Here is a 23773-nt window from a genome sequence, read left to right as displayed (position 1 = left end):
ACAAGAAAGGAAAGTCGTTAACACAGACTTCGTTAGATTCTCTTGGAATGACTACAATAGATGACTTAATTGTAAGTAGGAGGTTTAATTTTTTTTCAACTTAAAAATAGAGGGAAATGTGGTTTTAATATATTTTATTATCAAATTATTGTAAACTAGTCAACAGACAAAAATTATTTATTTGTAAATTGTTTATATAATGCAAAATGGAAAACGGAGAAACCTGCGCTCAGACACATACAATACACAGAACACTATTCACACGCACACACACACCACACACTCGCAGAGAGAGAGAGAGAGAGAGAGAGAGAGAGAGAGAGAGAGAGAGAGAGAGAGAGAGAGAGAGAGAGAGAGAGAGAGAGAGAGAGAGAGAGAGAGATTCACCGATTACTTGGTTACTCAGTTGTAACAACCATGCAAATATGTCCGTTAACAAGAACTTTTTTCATGGACAAAACTTACCAAGGTAAGATTAATGGTTCTTTAAAATACAAACGTGATATAAAAGTTTGAGGAACATATTATGAATGCTTTTTGGTCAGGGTTTCTTTAATTTCAGTTGCCAGATCTTTTGTACAGTTGAACAATGTTTTCTTGTCCGCTGGCCTATCCAGAATGGGGCCAAGGGACATGCCCCAATTTGTGGGCGGTGATCCATACCGTTATGTCTCGATATATTTCATACAATATTCTGCCCACATGACTGCCTATTCCTTTTATCGTGTGATATTCTATACCGGTACCATATTATGTTTCTCCCATAGTTTGTATTTTCGTTACAATACAATGACAGGCGCCGATCAAAGGAGAGGGATGCCAGAGTACTCACATTCCCATCAAACTGCCGTTTGTGTCCAAAAAGTCCAATATATATATATATATATATATATATATTCTTCAAAAAGAGTAGGGGAACCTGAAATATAATGTTAATATCAACTATTAGACCGAACATACGTTTTGACCACAGACATCCTAGTAAAGAATGTTCAGGTCTGTTTATCAACACACCGAAACACATTCCACAGTTTGCACATGAATCACACAATTGCCCCGTACACATGCGTGGGGTGTCATTCCAATTTCCAGGAAGGTACATTAATTACTGTGGAACATTATTTCTCTCAATCTTTTTTCATTCTGTTGATCATACAGTTATAATTGTTTTGTTTTTAGTAATTTTTATTGTTTGAATTGGCGATTTACTAATGAAAAAACGTCAACTTTCAAATTTCACCTCTGACCCCAATCGTCCTTCAAGATCTTTGGTGGTCATAAAACCTACTGTAATACTGAACTACCGGTTGTAATGTTTGCCCAATTAATTCACTATTATCATATAACCATTCCCCACTGCTAATATACCTTACAATTTTGGCAATTGTAAATTCTTATTAGAGTTCCCCTACCTTTTTGAAGAGTAAATATATATATATGTATGTGTGTATGTGTGTGCGTCTGTCCGTGTGTTTGTGTGAGAGTGTGTATGTATGTATGTATGTATGTGTGTTTGTATGTCTGTCTGTCTGTATGAGTGTGTGTGCATGTGTGTGTCTGTGTGTGTGTGTGTTTTTAAAGACGAGGAATATGCAGGATGTTGGTCAGTTAAGTCATTATGTGATATATTATCATATACACTGGCGTAGCCATGATTTGAGGGGGGGGGGGGGGGGGGCGTAATATGTATGTATGTATGTATTTTATAAAATTTACCAGGGTTTTTTTTGTGTTTTTTTGTTAATTGATTGGTAGTGTATTTTGGAATGCTGTAGATACCCTGTTTTAAGTTGCATCCCTTTACTAGAACAATCCTAACATTTTATTGTTCATTTAGTACAACAGAACACCGCCATCTTTTAGTATGTGCTTTCATAACAGTACAATGGTATATTGTATATATTATTGTATATAATACTTCATTATATACTTATATTGTATATAATGCTTCATTATATACTTATATTGTATATAATGCTTCATTATATACTTATATTGTATATAATGCTTCATTATATACTTATATTGTATATAATGCTTCATTATATACTACCATATCAGTATAATGGTTTGTTTTATTACAGATCCGATCAGAAGCTGCCAGAACTGTAGCCAAGCAACTGGAATACCTCGAAACAAGACTAACTATTTTGAAACACTTTTTAAACAGTGAGCGGCAAAGGAGGTCGCGAACCTCAACGTTACTGCTTCCCTTCCTAAACCACAAGGTTTACGACTTGATGCAGGCGTATGGGCTGGTCCGAAGCAGGACATGGGGCATCCTTTGGCACGAAGATGGTAATTTATCAGTTTTAACTATTAATTCTCATTTATAAGTTTTTAATGAGTGGGTCATTGTCGTAGTTTTTATTAGATTTGTTCATGTCACGACTTTAAAATAAAATCGTCATTACATGTGTGTACATAGAATGGTCACCGAATAGCCGGTAGCATCACTGTTGTGACAGTGATTCGCGAGTGCATGTCCTTCCTTTTCGTTCTTTATATCATTTGAAGGTTGTTGCGTAAACCCCCTATTTCTACTTCGCGTCACTTCGGCTAGAGCTTTCCGACTTCGGCTGTGATTTTTGTAGTTCTCTCTCTTAGAATGATTGCTTTACGGGGCTGATGAATCCATTCTATCCAGTGGGTTGGTTTGATTTTGGAATGTCCGTCTCCAAGATGTCTTGCTTTCCAAGGCTGATGAATATTAGAGTTTTCAATCTCTCAGACAGATTGTTTTTCATGACTAACTTACTCTGTCCACACGTGCTGTTTGTCCATAGCTGGAGCCGGATTAGTGAGTGTCGGAGTGTGTCCATACGTCGATGGGCCATACACACTGCACGTCTGGGGCTCTAGCTGCGCCGAGATCCCCCTTAGTCTAGCCCGAGTCCGTAAGGGCCCAGTTACCATGGTGTGCCAAGCTATGTTAGCAGGGGGCACTGAGAGAGTTGCCTGCAGAGAGGTCATGTCAGGTCATAGGCTTTTACGTGCACATTCATAACAAGCTGTTGTAGCGCACGCCTGTCGTGGGCACAAGAGCCGGCCTTGGCCGGCTCCTCCGTCCATGACAGGAAAGGTGTGGGGGGGGGGGGAAGGAGGGACCGCCTGCACTGGCAGGTGCAAGGGAGCACCAGCAGCCCGATCAAATCGGTAGCAGGCGGGTGGGGGTGGTGGTGGTGCTATGGAATTTGAATGGAGCAGTTAAATGCAAAAGAGAAAAGGGTGCGCAATTTTGATTGAGGGAATTTGGCGCAATTTTGAACGGTCGGTCGAAAGGTAAATGGCCGAGCTAATATAGGTTTTGATATTAGTGAATCGAGAGTAGCTCGTTAATTTTAGACCTTTACGATGCTGTGGTGTCTCCCTAGGTTGCCCATAGGGCCCTTATAAGGGTCTGACCGCTTCTGGTCGAGGCATCACCAAGTACCAAGTTATTACCAGCAGCAAGTATTGGGGGTTTGGGTGGGGAGGCCGATATTCTTTTGTTCAGGCCCCCCCCCCCCCCCCCCCCCCCCCCCCCCCCCCGAGTGCATTGCAATTGTGTACTCGGAACGGTATTCTTTTGTCCGGTTCCTTATTAGAGTACGTGCTGGGCCAATAAATGGGGGCGGGTGCATTGTCATCATTAGTCAGTGCACCCTGTGTACTGATGCAGTGAGCGTGTAGTCTGTGTGTGAATCCCAGTTTTGTGTTACGGTTGTACCTATTGTCTTAAGTCCCTATTCTAGTGAGTTCAACGGTCATTCATGACCACCCATCCCCTTCCGTCCTTGTATAGCATTGAATACAATGACGGAGGGGGAGTTAAACTAGCTTAGCATGGGCGGATCCAGGAAATATTTTTAGGGGGGGGGGACCAAAAAAGAAGGGCACATTGACTCGTCAAAAGGGCACCTTACTACAAGTTTTGATATTTACAATTAATATGAATTCCTACAGTTCTACGTCATAATATACTAGCAATAATGAAGTAAATTGGCGTCACTCGCGTTAGAACCTCAATGGGGCCCCATTGAGACTCAATAACACAGACACATATCTGCAAGCTTGCGCATGTACACGAAAATCTTGATTTCATTATCTACAATATAATTATTGTTTACTTAAAAAAAAAAAAAAAAGTCCCCCTGGTCCCCCCCCCCCCCCCCCCCTGGATCCGCCCATGCACACACGCACGCACACATGAAAAACAGAAAACAAAAATATCTTTTTCTTTAACGTTTTGGATCATTGTCGACATCATGGAAGCCAAGCGACCTCATCGTGACATAAATTCATTGTGATGTAAAAGTTTATTTTGTTTAACGACACCACTAGAGCACATTAATTAATTAACTAATAATCGGCTATGGGATGTCAAACATTTGATAATTCTAACACGTAGTCATCAGTGCAGATCCGCTTCATATTTCCTAATGCAGAAAGGGATCTTTGATCTATGCACTTTCCCACAGACAGAAACGCATACACACTGCCTTTGACCATTTATGGTGCAGTGGTTGGAACTCATCAGTTGAATGGATCCACCGAGGTGGCTCGATCCTGCTACACAAGGACCTAAAGCGAGCACTCAACCGAATGAGGTAAATCCCACCCCTCGTTGTGACGCAACGCCGTGGAATTAGCAAGGCGAACATAACCAGCTAGTGTAAAGGCACGTTTCTAGAATGGGACCCATCCACCCAGACATATCCTTCACTCATACCACCCTTACTCAATTCAGACGTTTAGTTATCGTGGAAAATGTTTGTGTTGGTGTACATAAAATACGGAAAGGAAAGGAATGATTATTTAACGACATCTTGGCAAATTGTAAACAACACACATTCTCACACAAAATACACACACACATATACACACGCACGTACACACACACACACGCACACACACACACACACACAGACACATACACACACAGAGAGAGACAGACATACAGACACACACACACACACCAGGGCCGTAGCTAGGATTTTTTTTGCGGGGGGGGGGGAGGGGCAAGTGAGTAGTTAATAGTCTAAAACACCGTAAACGGTTAAGAAGAAAACTTTCTTTAAGTTTCTATAATTTTTCCGGATTTTTTTTCTTCTTTTTTTCTTCTTTTTTTCTATATGGCTACGGCCCTGCACACAGACACACGCACACATATACGTGCGCATGTACACAAACACGTGGATTTTGTTTTTCTTATACCTTTTTTTCTATTTTCGGAAAGGCAGACTTCGTTTGGAAGGGACAAATAAAGGCATGACGTAAAGTCATTATAAAAAGTAAAAACAATGATTCCATTAGCAGGAAGCATTTTCCACAGTTTTCAAAAACACATACGTACATAAAAGGCACACGCACATACGCATGCAAACACATACATGGTAAACAAACAAAAACAAAAATATCTTTTCTCTTTGGCGTTTTGAATCATTGTCAACAAGTGGAAGCCTAGCGACCTCATCGTGACGTAATTCATTGTGATCTAACGCTGTGGAATTAGCAGCTGTGAACAAAACCAGCTAGAGTAAAAGTATTTTTCTAAAAAAGCGACCATCCACGCACAGATATCCTTCACTCATCACAACCTCTACCAGTTCAGACGTTTAGTTATTGTGGAAAATGTTTGTATTGTGTACTTGAAATATGGAAAGGAAAGGAATGATTATTTCACATCTTAGCAAAATGAACGACACACGGACATTTGCATGCAGACAAAAACAACCTTTTTTTTTTTTTGACGTGTTGGATCATCGTTGTCACTGTGAAAACCAAATAACTTCATCGTGACGTAATTTCATTGTGACATAAATCTGTGAAAGTTGCCATGTGAACATAACAATTAGTGTAAACACATGTTTTTTTCCAAAAAGTGACCAGACACAGATGCCTCACTCATCACAACTCCTACCCAATTAGGACGTGTAATTATCGCAGTAAATGTTTTGTAATGTATAAATCAAATACGAAAAGGAAAGGAGTTGGATAGGGAAGATTTTTTTTTTTTAACAAATTTTAAACAACGCATACACAAACGTGTGCGCACACACTCAAAGAGGTGTTCTGTAAGGTAAACTTCGTTTCCAAGCGACAAATAATTCCGTGACGTAAATTCATTATAAAAATTAAACCAATTATTTGATTAGCAGAAAGGAGTTTCCGTTGCATTCAAAAACACATACAAACACTAAAAGTAAAGACACATGCATATACGCCTGCAGACACAAATAAATAAATAAAACATATATTTCACTTTGGCCTGTTGGATCGTTGTTGACATTATGAAAACCAAGCGACGTTAAATCATTGTTATACACTAAATGACACATCCAGACAAAACAAGATAGAAATTTGTGTTTCTCTTTGACGTGTTGGCTCGTTGTCGACATTGTGGAAACCAACCGACATCATCATGACGAAATTTCATTGTGATATAATGCTGTGGAATTAGGTGGGAGAACATACCCAGCTAGCCTACATGCACGTTTATAAAATGGGACCCATCCACCCACACACATCCTTCACACACCGCAACTCCGACCCAATTCAGTCGTGTAGTTATTATGGTGTATGTTTTCAAATGTGTAATCTTGGCAATTGTTTGTTGTTGTTATAACATTGTTGATGTTCTGGAAGAAAAACTTCGTTTCCAAGCAATAAATAATGGCGTGACAATAAAGTCATTATACAATAATTCAAACAATGATTTGATTTAACAAAAAGCATTGGTCAATTTATTCAACAACAATGAAACAAAAACAAAAAACATAATCACAAAAATACCCACCCAAAAACCCAACAACAACAAAACAATCAACAACAACAACAATAAAGAAACAAAATAATATCTTAAAAGATTCATACCAAAACAAAAAGAGGAAAAATATTTCTTTGGCCTGTTAGATCGTTGTTGACATTGTGAAAGCAAAGCGACGTGATGATGACGTAATTTCATTATGATGTAGCGCTATACATTTACGGTAGCAAGGTGAACATATTAGAGTATCCAGTTAGTATATATGCATGTTTTTAGCATAGAAAGGGACCCACCCACCTAGACACATTCTTCACTCATCACAACCTCTAATCAATTCAGATCTTTAGTTATCGTGGGTAATGTTTGTATCGTGTACATGAAATGTAGGAAGGACAATAATGATAATTTATATAACTTCTTAGTAAATTTTAAATTTTAAACAACAACAACAACACACACACACACACGCGTGCGCATGTTCATAAACACGTTTTTTTTTTCTTATTATTATACCGTTTTTGATGTTCGGGAAGGCAGACTTTATTTTCAAGCGACAAACAAAGGCGTGACGTAAAGTCATTATACAAAGTAAACACAATGATTTCATTAGCATTTTCTACTGTTTTCAAAAGCACATACGTACACAAATAGGCACACACACGTACATACGCAAATTCGTAAATTCATTGTGATGTAAAAAGTTTATTTTGTTTAACGACACCACAAGAACACATTAATTAATTAATAATCGACTCTGGGATGTCAAACATTTAGTAATTCTGACACGTAGTCATCAAAGCATACCCGCTGCATATTTCCTAATGCAGCAAGGGATCTTTGATGTAACGCCGTGGTATTAGCAAGGCGAACCACCTAGTGTAAATGCATATTTCAAGAATGGGACGTTTAGTTATCGTGGAAAAGGAAAGGAATGATTATTTAATGACATCTTAGCAAATTTTAAACAACACACACTCACACAAAACACACACACACACACACACTCACGGACAGACAGACACACCCAGAGAGAGAAGAGAGAGAGAGAGAGAGAGAGAGAGAGAGAGAGAGAGAGAGAGAGAGAGAGAGAGAGAGACACACACACACACACATATAGAGACACACACACAGACACACACACACAGACAGACACACATACATACACACAAACATACACGCACGCACTCACGCACACACATACATGCGCATGTTTTTCTTATACCTTTTTTGATTTTCGGAAAGGCAAACTTCGTTTCCATGGGACAAACAAAAGCGTGACGTAAAGTCATTATAAAAAGTAAAAACAATGATTTCATTAGCAGGAAGCATTTTCCACAGTCTTCAAAAACATATACGTACGTCAAAAGGACCAAGTGCGTACGTATGCAGACACACACATTATGGCAAACAAACAAAACAAAAATATGTGTCTCTTTGGCACAGATATCCTTCACTCATCACAACCCCTGCCCAATTCAGACGTTTAGTTAGGCCAGTATTATTTTTTTTTTTTTTAAGTTTACGAACAAGAACTTTTGTGCACAAAGGTAGGAGGAAGGACCCCCCCCCCCCCCAAAAAAAAAAAACAAACAAAAAAAACAAAAAAAACACACACACAAAAACAACAACCTGTTTTGGGTGTATCAGTAGGGGTAAGCGAAATAGCGAATCGGACCGAAAGAGAGCGACCGAAGACAATTAACAATTCGTATCTACAACTGTACATTTATTGACGAAATAAGTGTTATTTCTCACTGTTACCTTACGAAATGCGCCACAATAGACTAGAATGGTAACTTTTTTTTCTTTAGAGCTATTTGTGGAAGTCGGCGGCAAAAAAATAAAAAATAAAAGTGAAAAATACGAAAAATTTACGTCGGCGGGTTCGTAAACCGAATAATAAAAAAATACTGACCTTATCGTGGAAAATGTTTATATTGTGTACTTGAAATATAAAAAGGAAAGGAATGATTATTTAACATCTTAGCAAATTTTAAACAACACACACACGCACACGCACACACAGATATTTTGTCTTCTTATACCGTTTTTGATGTTCGGGACGTAAAGTCATTATCAAAAGTCAAAATAATGATTCGATTAGCAGAAGGTATTTTTATCTCCAAGCTGCATTAAATGTTTTGTTACACATACACTAAATGACACACGGACATTTGCACGCAGAACCCCCCCCCCCCCCCCCCCCCCCAACAATTTTTGTCTTAAATCTTTGACGTGTTGGATCGTTGTTGTCACTGTGGAAACCAAACAACTTCATCGTGACGTAATTTCATTGTAATATAACACTGTGAAATTTGAAGGTGAACATAACCAACTACTGAACTAGTGTAAATACATGTTTCTGAAAGGTTACTCAAACACTGATGCCTCACTCATCACAACTCCTACCCAATTCAGACGTGTAGTTATCGCAGTAAATGTTTTGTAATATGTAAATCAAATACGGAAAGGAAAGGGGTTGGATTGGGATGGGTGGAGTTTTTTTTTACGAAATCTTTGTCATACTCTTGTTGCGTAACATAGGGTAGGGCTGGAGGTGAATCAGCTAGTCTACCAGTTATAACCAGTGAACATGTTTATTGCATAAAGTATTACATAACACTTGTAGCAAACACACAATGAAAAATACAAATTAAATGTAGAGTCAGTGACTCAGCAAGTAAGAAGGCTAGTTGAAGAAAATACATTAAAGTATAAAGCTGTGAGGAACAGATAAGAAACCAATTATAACAATAACTGGCGTCTCTGCATAGCAAGTTTACATATTTTGCTAAATTAATAACCATTTTAGGGGTATCACAAGACATTAGCCTATAAAACTTTTGGATAGTTGGCCATCTATTGTAAATCTTATTTAAATACTGTTGTCTTAAATCCCTATACATTGGGAAAACTAACACAAAGTGATATTCATCTTCTATATCTGTCATATTACATAATGTACAAAATCTCTGATCATAAAGTATATTATGATATCGACCCGTTTCGCATAATAGACTATAAGAGGATAATCGTAGTCTGGTTAGTGAGCGTTTTAAGTGTGGTAATGAAATAGAAGATAAATATTTTTCACACTCAAAACTTTGGTTGAACTTATTATAATGTTTTAATTTAGAAATAAAATGACGTTGATCGTTCCATTCTTGTAAGTATTGATCCATTATCCGTTGTTTAATATAAGGTAAGTAAGGCAACACTTGATCTTGGAGATAATTTTAATCAGATTGGGATTTTCCGCTGTATTCAAAAACACATACTAAAAGACATATGTACATATGCACACAGACACAAATAAATAAATAAAAGAAACATATTTCTTTTTGGCATGCTGGATCGTTGTCGACATTATAAAAACCAAGCAACGTCATCCTGAATTTAAATTCACTGTGATGTTACGCTGTGAAATTAGCAAGGGTAACATAACCAGCGAGTGTAAATGCATCTGCATGGGCGGATCCAGGAAATATTTTTAGGGGGGGGACCAAAAAAGAAGGGCACATTGACTCGTCAAAAGGGCACCTTACTACAAGTTTTGATATTTACAATTAATATGAATTCCTACAGTTCTACGTCATAATATACTAGCAATAATAAAGTAAATTGGCGTCACTCGCGTTAGAACCTCAATGAGGCCCCATTGAGACTCAATAACACAGACACATATCTGCAAGCTTGCGCATGTACACGAAAATCTTGATTTCATTTATCTACAATATAATTATTGTTTACTTAAAAAAAAAAAAATTCTACAAACAAAAAGGGCACTTGGACATTTTGAGGGCACTTGAACAATTTTTTGGGGGGACGCGTCCCCCTGGTCCCCCCCCCCCTTGGATCCGCCCATGCTTAGCTATCCAATTTGACGGGTTAAACCCTTATAGTGTAGGTATTGGTTTAAAAGCCTAGTGCTTGGCATACTTAACTTTATTACCAATGCAATAAAACGAAACTATCGGTGGCAAGTAGCAATTGTATACATATATGCACCGATCTAGGTACTTAGTTTGAAGAATTTTGATTCTCGCCCCCTAAATATAGGATTTTAGTAGGCTTACTTGGTTTGTCTTCAGGCTATCTGGATAGTTGGGTATCGGTTTTCCTGCATGTCTTTGCATCTGGAACCCTAGTTGACTTACCTTAGTTAGCTAGGATGGAATGCATTAGTAATAAAAATTAAAAAAAACATGGTGCGGGTGCAAAGACAAATTCGTGCAGTTTATTTACAGTTAGGTGTAGTGGGGTTCTTGATCCGTGATTGGCTGGATTGGACCAATGAGAGTGCTGCAAAAAATAGGCGATAATTAGTGGTGTCCTATCTTGGTTGATTATCTAACGATGTTGATTGGCTGGTTAATTATCCAATTGGGTTACTGCGACTTCGATCCTGTCTTAGTGAGAAAGAAAGAAAAAGAAAAAATAATAATAATAATAATAATAATAATTTTAAAAAAACGAAAGAAAAACAAAATAATAATAATAATAAAAAAACTTTTTTTTTTTTTTTTTTTTTTTTTTTTAAAAAAAAAACCCCAAAACAACATCAAAAAAAAAAAAAAAAAAACTAATGTGTCGTTAGCGGGTGGTGTATGCCAGTTGTCAATCACGAGCTTCAGAACATGAACATATTTACAGTAGAATAATATGGTTATCGTGGTTAGGTCTGGATGGCATTGGCATATCTAGTGGTTATTAATCACTCGCTACCGTCCCGCCGTTAATCCCCAGGTTGGAGTGCCTGGTCGAGTGCTTCAGGTCGCTCTTCCATCCAAGGGATGTACAGGCGGGTAGTTTTGAGTAATTGTTAATTTATATTGCTAAATTTATGCCAGCTAATTTGGTTGAGTATATGCTTTTACTTTCGTCGTTTCACCGTTCTCCCCCCGGGTTGGAATACGTGGTCTGTTCGAGTACGTAGGGTGGATGTTCCACCAAGGGGGTCACATGCAGATGTCACGATTCAAGCATTGTCATATCTAGCGGTTATTAAATCATTCGCTACCATCCCGCCGTTGATCCCCGGGTTGGAGTGCTGAAAGCGAGAAGGTCAAGACAATACTTCACTATAGCACTAGACACATCAAACAGGCCTGTGGTTATCATACCACCACATCACGTGAGTGCATGTTATCACGGTTGAATGAGCTCTACCCGGTGCTAATTTTGATTTAGTAAACTAGTCTGGGAGTGGCAGTCCTCTGGTGATGCAGGGGTGAAATCTCAAGTAAAAGATATATATATATATATATATATATCCATCCATTCGACTCTGCTTTGTGCGAAGGTACGGCCCTGATCATGTGTTACGGTTTTGTCGATCAGATTCAGATTGTTTCAATTAAATTCCATTAGTTCCACAGTTAACTCTGTATCAGCTGGTGTTGAGAAGCACTGCTTTCCAGGGATTGTCTCAGTTACATAAGAGTAACTCGTTATGAAATTAAAAAATCGTTCTGTGTATTTCTTGCCACTGAAGTATTCCTTGTCGTCCTGTAGTCATCTCGTCTCGTACAAAATGTTTACCTACGACTCCGCTCCTGTGTCATAGGCATTTCAGCTACAATCTTTATTTTTACAATAACCTTTGTCACAGTATTGGGCAAATAATTATGATTATTAGTACATGGATTAAATGGGTTTCTTTTTTTCTTTGATTTAGAACAAGAAGAATTAAAGAAACAGTCAGTCAAGTCTTGGAGAAATCTAGCAAAGGAACGAAACCGGAGCAAAGTCTGCAAAGAGAGTACCTTATGTGCCATACACGACATAGCGGCTGTCGGAAACAAAACGCTTTTCGGCACCTTCTATTTCAGAAACACCGTGAAACACTTCAAGCCGAGTGGAACTGTACTTGGTCAGCTGTCGATCCCGTGGATCGCTCGCGGCGTCACGACCATCAACGAAACACACGTCATCGTTGGACTACCCACAGAAAGCAAAGCTATAGTTCTTGATCTGCGCTACCCTATGCGGATTGTATCCGACATCTACTTCGAAAAGGGCTGTGGTGTGGATATCGTAAAAGTGGAGGACTTCTACGTCGTGGGTTGTGAAGGTTCGCCGAATCTGAAATTTTACGATTCTGACTGGAATTTCCTGACGGACGCGTCCACCGACAGAGGGAATCGCAGTCGATACGACAAGTTCCATTGGATCGCGTACAATCGGGTATCGCGTTTGTTGCACGTTTCTGACGGGCACATGCTGGTGATAAATCTACAAAAAGATACGGTTTTTACTAAAGGTGGTTACTGGTTGCCACTGGATCGTCCACTGGGCGTGGCCGTTGATTCTGAAGGGAACTGGTACACGGCTGGCCTCTCAAACAAAATTTTGACGTATTATTTCTCATCGTCAAGACAGATGGGGTATTTCATAGAAAACATTGGAGGCTGGTTCCCCGCCGATAGAACGCTCGGTGTACCGAACTACAGGAAATACGTCGACACTCCCGTTGCCAAATTTTCCGTTGACGGCACCTTTCAAGGTCAAATTACAAACATTCAAGGGTCGCGTAGCTTAGCTCCCCTTACCAGCGAGAAACTTGTTATAGCCAACGAATACGGCGAGATTCAGTTTTACTCCTTTCAGAAGAGAAAACGAAATAATTAATGTAACTTATAGTCCTTCCCACATAACGACTTTTTCCATACTATAGACTTTACTACAACTTATTTATTTCTGAGCAGATATATTTCTAAATTGCACACAAAAAATAGTATTTGTTTTTGTTGTTTCTAAAACACTTACTTTTTTTCTTACGTAAAACCAACCTGAATTTATAAAATAAAAAAAAAATGTGTAGAAGGATGGGACGGACTATATAGTTCTTTTTATGTATGTATATTGTGTATGTTAATGTACAGATATTACCTGTATATAAAAAAAAAGTATTAGTTTTTGATGTAAGTAATTGTTTAAATGAAATTAAAAGTCCAGAAAATTATCATACATCTTCTGTGCCAATTTAAGCTAACACTCGACTGGCGGCAACAACCTCGTCTGAAAGGTCAACTGTCACTGGTTCGTATCAGATTTATTAACCAACACAGACACGGTTGAAATGCAGTAAGATCTGGTTTCAACCAGACTCTGAACAACATTTACTGTTATTATACCGCTGTGGGGGAGATGTTCATTAGAAAATTCTCTTTCACAATGTTGATATACATGTTCGTTTTGAGTTCATAATTTTCGATCATCTGATAAGACTGTGCATGGGTAGTGTTTATTTCTTTCTTTTTTTGAAGCAGTGTCTTGTAAAATAAACTTCAATATCTTGCACAAAAATAATGAAACGTCTTGTAATAAATATACTGAGTGAAAGAAATAAGGGAACACAAAGAGTAACAGTAAATATTGACTGCAGCCGAAACCCCCGTCCACTGGCGTATAGTATCCCATTTTTATGGGGGGGGGGGGGGGGGGGGCTTTTAAATTAAACGACAATGCCCGATCTGGATAACATTTATTTATATCAACATTACTACCAAACAGCTATATAAGGTTGCAAACGAATCACTACGCATTTTTACATGGATTACAACTAATTTTGAGGGTATAATGATGGAAATAGATGGTAAAAAGGTCTCGTTGGCACAATTTGCCCTAATATCTATCATTTTTTGCCCGAATTTGAGGTTTTACTCCAGCACTAGGGGGGGGGGGGGGGGGGGGGGGGGGGGGGGGGGGGGGGGGGGGGGGGGGGGGGGGGGGGGCAGTCCCCCCACCCCATCTTGTATGCGTATGTCCCAGTCTACAACATCAGGAAGTTAACTGATCCCGGCAGTCAATCCCAGAGTCCTGATATTCAGTCCCACATTATATCTCTACAGGTACTTTATACAGGCATAATACCAAGGACCCTATATTCCCCCCCCCCCCCATCAGTATATGATACTATAAGTCTCTAAACGTGTTCCCTTCAGAACTGTTTATATTATATTTTCGTGTTTTTAATTATAGATCAATCACTTATTATGTAATGTATGACTGAAAATATATTCGTAATATAAAAACTAACTTACATTTAGTATTCTATCTGTATCCAATCCTGGGGTTTACAGTTTAACATATAGTATAATGTATTACATAAATAGCGGTATAGTGAAAGATGTTACCAAGTCAAGAATAATACTCTTTTATTACTACAATCACTGACAGTTAAAAGATATAAAAGGAATATTAACATAAATGTAGGATAATAAAATGTGGTTTTACAACAAACAGGAAATAGTGTAGGATAATCGGAACAAACAGGAAATAGTGATATTTGTAGATAAGTAATACATGTATATGTATATGTATTCACAAAAATGTAGACCAATAAAACGTTATTTTAAAACAAACAGATAGTGCAACTGACAGTGAAATAAGATGATACATGGCACACAGAAAATTATCTGTAAACAATAAAAGGTAAATAAAAAATTCCAGTGATAATAGCAGTGAAAAAGGTACTAAGTCATGCACTAATAGGCTAAATATTAAACAAAGAAATAGGCTGATGTAACTACTAAAATAACAGGTATCTATACTATAACTTTATTTTGAAAAATCAAGGAAAATTATCCACCACTGCAAACAGACAAAACAAAGCCCAACCAACCCTCAAGTAAAACTGAGACCATTTTGAAAGATCATCATTAAGTCCATAGTGTTTTTTTTATTTGATAACAAAAGACATGCATAACTATCATCCCGTTAGAAGGCTTTTATTGTCACTGATACGATTGATGCTAAATTATTTATTATTATAATAACCTCCACATCATGACAAAACATCATAGTAAATTTGAAAAGACAGTAATGTACTATAAAACAAACACCTGAGGGTTTTTTAATGGACACATGGACTGATGAAAATGCTTTCTACATCTCTCTGTAAAAGATAAAAATGTCTTCTCGAGATTTTTCAAAACCAACTGGTTAATAATTCATTCTGCCCTTGTACAAACACTGTGTTAAAACCTGTGACAACTTTATTAAATAATGTTTGACAACACAGTGAGAATTACTATACCTGAATCACACCTAGTCATATGCGGGCATATGGCATCAGTAAGGCAAGACTAGCGCTGATTAAATATAAAGGTCATGCATCTAGTAGATATGTTATTGTGCAGAAATAGAGTTATCATGCACTTTATTGGTTATAATTTGTTTTAAAGAGACTGTTCTGAATTTGCTACCATTGTTAAGATTGTTTCCATCCAATATAAAGCCTTTTTAACAATTAAAATTACATATTAAATTCATTATCCGATTTAAAATATCAGTGTCTGTATACATAGGTTAAACTTGGGTTTTTTTTTACATTCCAATAATTCCATATACATGAAAATATATTTATTAGGCAGCAACATGATCAAAATTTAAAACCAAAATTGTTTTGTTTAACAACATCACTAGAGCACATTGGCTAATTAATCATTGGCTGTAGGATGTCAATTGTTTTGTTTAATGACACCACTAGAGCACATTGATTAATTAATCATCGGCTAGTGGATGTCAAACATTTGATAATTCCGACATAGTCTTTGTGAAAACAAGATAGTTTTCCATTAGCAGCATGGGGATCTTTTATATGCAGTTTTCCCACAAACAGGACAGTGCATACCATTGAGATTTGGTCTGCAGAAGTTAGATTCTATGATCAAAGCGCCTCAGGTAAGTGCTCTCTACCAACTGAGCTAGATCCCTCCTCATAGAAAAACCCAAAGTTTGAGCTATTACAATATACAGACACTGACGTTCTAAAGATGTATTTAAAAAGGTTTAATTTTAGTTATTAAAAAGGATCCATTAGTAAAATAAACCCCATCTTACAATGGCAGCAAACTCAGAACAGTGTATATAATGATAACACCGGGTATTTTAAAATGTGAGCACTTTCTACCTCAATAATGATCCTAATGGATTATGAAAATGGCGAAACAGACCTAGTTTTGGTTTCAATAATGTAAAACCAAAACGAAGAAAATTAAACTGTTGTACCTGTGTGCACACACAATCTGATTAAATTCAGCTGAAATGGTCTGTAACTACCAGAGGTTATACACTGGAGTCTTAGACCAGAGGAGCCACTTTCAATTTTAAATGGTCTGAAACAAAAATAGCATTTCAGGCAGCGCTCTCTACCATATATTTATTCAATATACAAAACTACTATTTTCTGCCTTTTGGTCACTTACAGTTTCAATACAGTTTTCTAAAAATATACACATATACATGTGTAATAAAAAAACAAAACAAAAACATAAGCAGTCCTCACTAACAACTGAACGCATAGCACAGATACATCACAAAAAACCCACACAAATCATATATCCATAATAAATAAAATTAATCTCGCAAAACTACTGTTAGTAAATACACAGTATAAAAAAAATCCTATTGCACCATTATTTATTCTTAGTTAGAAAAAAAAATATTGGTATCTGCACAAATACAGTCCAAGTAGATTTAATAAAAACCATGACAAAACCGCTGACTGAAAAATGACCAGTAATTGTCATTGAAATTAGGACGGGGATACTGATAATATGTTTTCAGTGATGAGCACAATATATGTATATATCTATACACACACACACAGTAGAATCTCGTTGGGTCGAACTAGGAAGGGTCAAATACACCACAATGATCGAAACAAAAATGAAGTCCTGAGTTGCACTTACATGTTGTTGACCAACTGGTTAGATCGAACTACCCAACGGGTCGAACACTTTCTCAAGCACCGACAGGGTTCGAGCCAACAGGATTCAACTCTTTATGTGTGTGTGTGTGTGTGTGTGTGTGTGTGTGTGTGTATATATATATATATATATATATATATATATATATATATATTGGTACTGACAATCAAAGAAAGTATACCAGAACATTTTTATGTGAAAAACATTTTACCCGTAGTGCTTTTTTTGAACTATGGTGTTCACATATGATGTTAATTATTGTGTATATCAGTGTTCATATCTCGCCAAATGATTATATTTTCAAAATACAAGACTTGCATCAACTTGTTTTTATGTCGTTTTTACCATTTCGAAAAAAAATGATTGATATACTTTCTACTGATCATCAGTGTGATTACTGGACTGCAAGCAGTTACCAAAACACAAATGTGCACACACTATATAATAACCCAATAATATACACAACTTGCTTGGTAATATGTGGTTATAGTTACTGTAGTCGGTATGGCCTAGATATATAGTATATATAAAATTAATAATCATACAATATAGTAGTACATGTATGTTTGTTTGCCTGCCTGTGTTCCCTTATTAGGTATTGTATAATATAATTGTACACATACATGTATATAGTATTATCTAAAAAAAAAGAATTAAAAAATTAAAAAGTCATCAAACTGTGTCATAGTGACCTACTTTGAGATTTCTTTGTTAATGTAACATGATTTCAATAAAACTGCATTGAATAATTACATAAATAATGAAGCTTATACTAAATGCATACATGGCCTTACTGCATTGAATAACTACATAAATAATGAAGCTTATACTAAATGCATACATGGCCTTACTGCATTGTGAATGTCCCACTACACTAATCTAGCAATAACTCATAAATATAAGTAAACAAATGATTGAAAACTATGCCTAAAATATGTAACATCTACCCGTTAATAAGCACCATAATACAGTTTTTTTCACACAAGGCAGCATCTACTTCCAGCTTAAATCAATTACCTACATGTATTTGTAGCATGAATATATGACGAGACTAACACAGGCACATTACAAATGCATGTATAGTATACAATGTAATCAGCTAGCTACTATAATTTCAATACAATTGTTTCCAACTTCCCAAGTAAAATCTCACCAATATAAAATGATTAACATTTTTCACTAATTTTCATAGAGTCACGATTTGATGATGGATCGTAATATATACTCACGGCCAAAAGAAACTTTACAAACGAAAATAATTTTTTGAATGTGAAATCATTCATATATCTGAACGTAATCAATTGCACAAACAATCCTATAATCGTAACCTACTTTTTACAGTATATTTGAAAGAGAACGTTGCATGCTTTTCAGGTCGTGAAAAAAAAATCAGAAATCACGTTTTTCACCACCTACAAAATTAACACGTGCAATGAAGGTATTAAAATGAGCCAACATTCAAGTAGGGTATGCATTTGATAGAAAACCACCAAAAGAATGCCACGACTTACTGCAGAACAACGCGAGCATGCCATTGGCATGATACAAATGGGGGCATCTAACGCTCATGTCGCAAGGACGTTTGGATGTTCCAGAGTTGCTGTTGGTAACCTGAGAAATCGATACCAACAGACAGGTCGGACCTCGGACAGGCCAAGAACGGGTAGACCACGAGTCATAATTTTGCAGGATGACTGATACCTACAAACATTACACCTATGTAATCGGTTTTTGACGGTGACGTCATCAGTGGCAACGGCATTCGGCTACCATGTGAGCAGACAGACCGTGACAAGAAGATTGCGTGCTGCTGGTATCAGAGCCTACAGACCGTACCGCGGGACCACATTAACAGATCAACACCGCCAGCTGCGACTACAATGGGCCAGGCAGTTGAGGCGTTGGCAGATCCGTGATTGGCGAAGGGTTCTCTTTACCGATGAGAGTAGGTTCTGCCTTTTCCGGGGGGATGGGAGAGTGAGAGTGTATCGACGCAGAGGAGAACGTACAGCCCATTGTTGCATTATTGAAGTCGAACCTTTCGGAGGTGGTAGTGTAATGGTGTAGGGAGGCATCTGTGGCAATCAGACCACCGAACTTGTCATCATTGATGGCAATCTGAATGCTCAACGTTACAGGGATGAAGTGCTAAGACCAGTTGTGGTGCCATTCCTACAGCAGCAGCCCCAAGGTATCACATTCCAGCATGATAATGCCAGACCCCACGTTGCTCGCATTGTCAAGGACTTCCTCCATCAGAACAATGTTAACGTTTTGCCATGGCCTGCACGCTCTCCTGACATGTCACCTATCGAACATCTTTGGGACTACCTTGATTGCCAGATTCGACGGAGACAACAGCCCCCGCTCAACAGACAACAACTGCAACAATTCCTGGTTGAGGAATGGCGACGCATCCCGATTGACGTAATCAGAAGGTTGACGACGTCTATGCAAAGACGTGTGCATGCATGTATCCAAGCTCACAGTGGTCACACACGTTATTAGAGTCAGTATGGAGTCTGAAATACCAAATTTTGCTAGACTTCGTTGTGTGACATTTCAATGTAAAAGTGGTTTTTGACCCCATATGTGACTTTCACATTATTACGCCATTGTTACATGCAGTCACGTTGTTTTTGTTCCTTATTTACATTTGCTATTGAACCATTAAACTATATATATCACAAACAATATTATTCTTATTATTTGCCATTTCCAACCAGATTCAAATATAACACTTGTAAAGTTTCTTTTGGCTGTGAGTATATATACTATGGTAATTAATCTAATCTGTACTAAGTGGTTCACTTAACTAGGCAAAAATCATGCGAACTTACTCTTACACAAACTTTAAACAACAAACCTTAAACATTCCAATAATACACACAAAATTACAGTTCAAACAAGTTACAGCAAAACTACAGTACAGATATACAGTACTTGATACTTCAAAAAAAGTATAAAATATGCAAAGTAATATAAAAACAAATTTACGGTTTAAAAAATACCATTATAAAACCTTCAAAATTACCTGTAATTACTAGCATGCAGTAGATTTTAATAACAGCTTGCATTACAATTGTACGTTTTTTGACAGTGTTTATTAAAATAATGTTTGCAATATTTTCAAAACATTTAATTAAATCTATAAACTGCCACTCTAATGGGAATATTATTTTAATTGCATCGAACTTTACCTTTATGATCAGAAACTTTAATAAAATTAAATATAATTATATAAACATGAAGCACATACATGTACCGACAAAATAAATGTGTATATGTTTGTAATATAAAATACTTAGTAAATATTTCGATACATTTATATATATATTGAGTATTCAACTATGAGTAATATGCATGTAACACCAATGAGTATGTTATATTGAGATTTTTGGGTCACATAACTATTATGCACATTATCAAAGTAAGTTCTCTCTTTCGCAGTTTTTGTCACTGATAACAATCTTTATTTTCAAATCTAACCAGTTCTAAATCACATTTTGAAAGACACATATTAAGACACAGGACGTGAAAAAAATATTAATTTCAGCACATTTTGTTTTGCAAAATAAATATATTGTTACCTTTTATTTTTAAAAATGTAAGTAAACAGACAGGATTTTTTCAATAACAAAAACAACACCAGTGGTTGCTGTATATTTAATGAATTTCCTAATAGTGAATTATAGTCTGTCCCATCATTCTATTAAAATGTTTTTTGTAAATAATTTCAGTTTGGTTTGATGTAAGAAGAAAAGTAAAAAGTGTTTTGGAAATAACAAAGAAATACAATTTGTTTGTTCAATTTACAAATCAATCAGCTCGGAAATAAATAACTTGTAGTAAATTATATAATATGAAAAAATGTGATCACTGTAGGACAGACTATAAGTAATCAGTTGTATATAAAATAAGTTATAAAATAGATAAAAAGATTTAATATTTATCCTATATTTTGAAAAATATATAAATAGAACATAAAAAGGTAATTGTTTTGCAAAAGAAAAAACAAATGACAATAAAAAGTATATTTTTCTTTGAACAAGCAATAAAAGGATGTACATACATGTGTTAGCTCGAAGATATGGTAATAATATGTCAAAGGTCAGACACAAAATATCAGGACCCATCATAATGTAAAATATGTATTTACATTATCACAAGCTACTGAATAGAGCCCATAACAGACCAAATACTGATTACACCAAATGCTCTCAGTTATCCCTTGTCATGGCAAAATAACACAATAAAACAAGTATTCCCTTACAAATTACTTGTTTTGTACATGTATCTACCGGAAGTAATTTGATCATTAAAACAAAGCAATTTAAGGTGTTAATAAATCTAAGATCTATCTGTAAATGTGAATAAAAGTCTCTTCTTAAAAAAACCCACACATAATAATAAAATTTCAAGCAACAACATCCCAATCTAGTAGTTCATATTAGAAACATTTTATATTGTCATTCAAGACAATGTTAATGCTAAGAGATTTAACAAAAAAAGCTCCATTTATCATTAATGGTTTTTAGATGTAAGGTTTGTGGTTTGCTGTGAGTCGGTGTGTTACCTTCAGACAATCTTAAACTAATTGTTCACACTTATAAAATTGGTATGGTCATGTAATGCTAAATCATTCATATACCTATTATATGTGTGCTTGTGGGCATTGGGGGTGGGATGTCAAAGGCAGAACAATAAAAAGAAAAGTATTTTTTTTGTTCAAAACGATCCTTTTTGTCTGACCGGAAAAAAGACTATATTGCTGTACCTTGATTCTTTTTTGCTACTACCCGCAAATTACTGTAATCTAGTTATGGCCCTATAGACAAACATCAGGGACATCTGAGATTTCTTTCCCTCTCTAATAGTTTCTAGAAGCAGATTTGTGGTTCACTATATGTTATCTCTGGATAATCTAAAACTAGTCATTTACAATGAAAACATTTGCATGTAATCTAAGACTTGAATAAGTGCAGAGAAGAGCTGAAGAGACAGTTTTTCTCCTTAAGTGGTTTCTTGGGTCAAATTCAGCCAATAGAGCAGGAAACTGGCACTTCACATGAAACTGAATAACCACATCAAACACAGATAAAATCATGTGTGAATGCTAGTGTTGCTCAAAGCTAGATATAGGTTTGTTGTTCACTATTGCTGTCAAGAGTTCCTGTGTGTCATATCGGTCTATATTATGTCATCAGTCAATCCCAAACTAACTGTTCACACTAAAAATAAACCATTTGTATTTAAAACCTCCATTTCCTCCGATTGTTTCTAGATGAAGGTCTGTAGTTTACAGTCAACATCAGACTCTGCCACTTCCCATGACATTTTTTGAACAATCCCAAAATAGCTGCTCATACTAAAATCTAAGACTAGACTAAGCTCATATCTGAAAAGTTAGATCTTTTAGTTGTTTTGTTCTACTCTGAATTATTATTTCTAGACGTAAGTCCGTGGTTCACTGTTACTGTCCGGCTTCCTATGCGTCAGCTCGACCTGTATCTCATCATCGGACAGCTTGGGCGAGTACCGCGATGCTGGATCATCCCGGTGGTCACGGTCATCATCAGCCAGGTCCTCGTGGCTGGCGTAGGCGCGCTTCAGCTCTGTTTCCAGAATGATTTCATTTGTGACATACATTTCGCGGTGGATCTGTTCCCGCACCTCCTGGGGCATGTCTGGGATCAACCACGCTATCAGACCGGTTATTACCACTATCACATTCTGAAAGCAGAAACAGTAGGTGTAGGAGTTTTAACGATGGATCAAAGGGGGGAGGGGGAACCGTACTATCAGACCGGTTATTACCACTATCACATTCTCAAAGCAGAAACAGTAGGTGTAGGAGTTTTAACGATGGATCAAAGGGGGAAGGGGGAATCACTATCAGGGGGTGGGAAACAGTAGGGGTAGGGGAGTTTTGTGCAATGTAACAAAGATGGATCAAAGGGGGTGGGGGGGGGGGAATCTTGAGAGGACACATTTCTTTTTCTCTAGATAATTTTCATTAAAGCATTGAAATTTTCAACTTTTCATTTATATTTAAAGTTTTCGTATATTGCTGATTTCAGACTTTTCTGAGCTTACTAATAATGCTTATTGATACATGTACCTAACACAAGAGCATCCATTTTTACACGTGAACAAAACTAACTAGCAATACTGAGCTGAGTTCAGCCAGACCAAGCAGAAAAATGTCTGCTATTCGTCTGCTATGCGCTTCAATGTAAACCAAATGGCAACGTCGGAAACCAATCAAATAGTTCGCAAACGTTAACGAAACGTTCTCTGGCTGAACTTG

General features: G+C 36.9%; 2 protein-coding genes across 9 annotated transcripts in view; one reads left to right on the top strand and one right to left on the bottom strand.

Moving 5' to 3' along the window:
- The first annotated feature begins 8033 nt into the window (after positions 1 to 8033).
- On the top strand, positions 8034 to 13541 carry LOC121372750. The gene is made up of 2 exons (XM_041499240.1): positions 8034 to 8121; positions 12426 to 13541. Exons 1-2 carry the CDS (start codon positions 8055 to 8057, stop codon positions 13376 to 13378), a joined length of 1020 nt encoding a protein of 339 aa, XP_041355174.1. The 5' UTR covers positions 8034 to 8054; the 3' UTR covers positions 13379 to 13541.
- Positions 13542 to 16171: 2630 nt separating this feature from the next.
- Positions 16172 to 23773, bottom strand: part of LOC121370829 (anoctamin-1-like) — a 79608-nt gene continuing 72006 nt past the window's right edge. For all 8 annotated transcript variants that reach the window (XM_041496324.1, XM_041496328.1, XM_041496323.1 and 5 more), the window contains one exon: positions 16172 to 23196. In XM_041496324.1, the coding sequence (XP_041352258.1) occupies positions 22912 to 23196 (285 nt within the window). In that variant the 3' untranslated portion in view covers positions 16172 to 22911. The remainder of the gene's footprint in view (positions 23197 to 23773) is intronic.

Source organism: Gigantopelta aegis, chromosome 4 (genome assembly GCF_016097555.1).
Source record: "Gigantopelta aegis isolate Gae_Host chromosome 4, Gae_host_genome, whole genome shotgun sequence".
Taxonomy (NCBI): Eukaryota; Metazoa; Mollusca; class Gastropoda; order Neomphalida; family Peltospiridae; genus Gigantopelta; species Gigantopelta aegis.
This window is presented reverse-complemented; position numbering and strand designations above follow the sequence as displayed.

What these genes read in the sequence shown, in the direction of transcription:
- LOC121372750 (XM_041499240.1), top strand. Translation starts at nt 8,055, where the DNA reads ATGATTTCATTAGCAGGAAGCATTTTCCACAGTCTTCAAAAACATATA. An exon ending in ACGTACGTCAAAAGGACCAA is followed by an intron (nt 8,122 to 12,425) that starts GTGCGTACGTAT and finishes TCTTTGATTTAG; the next exon opens with AACAAGAAGAATTAAAGAAA.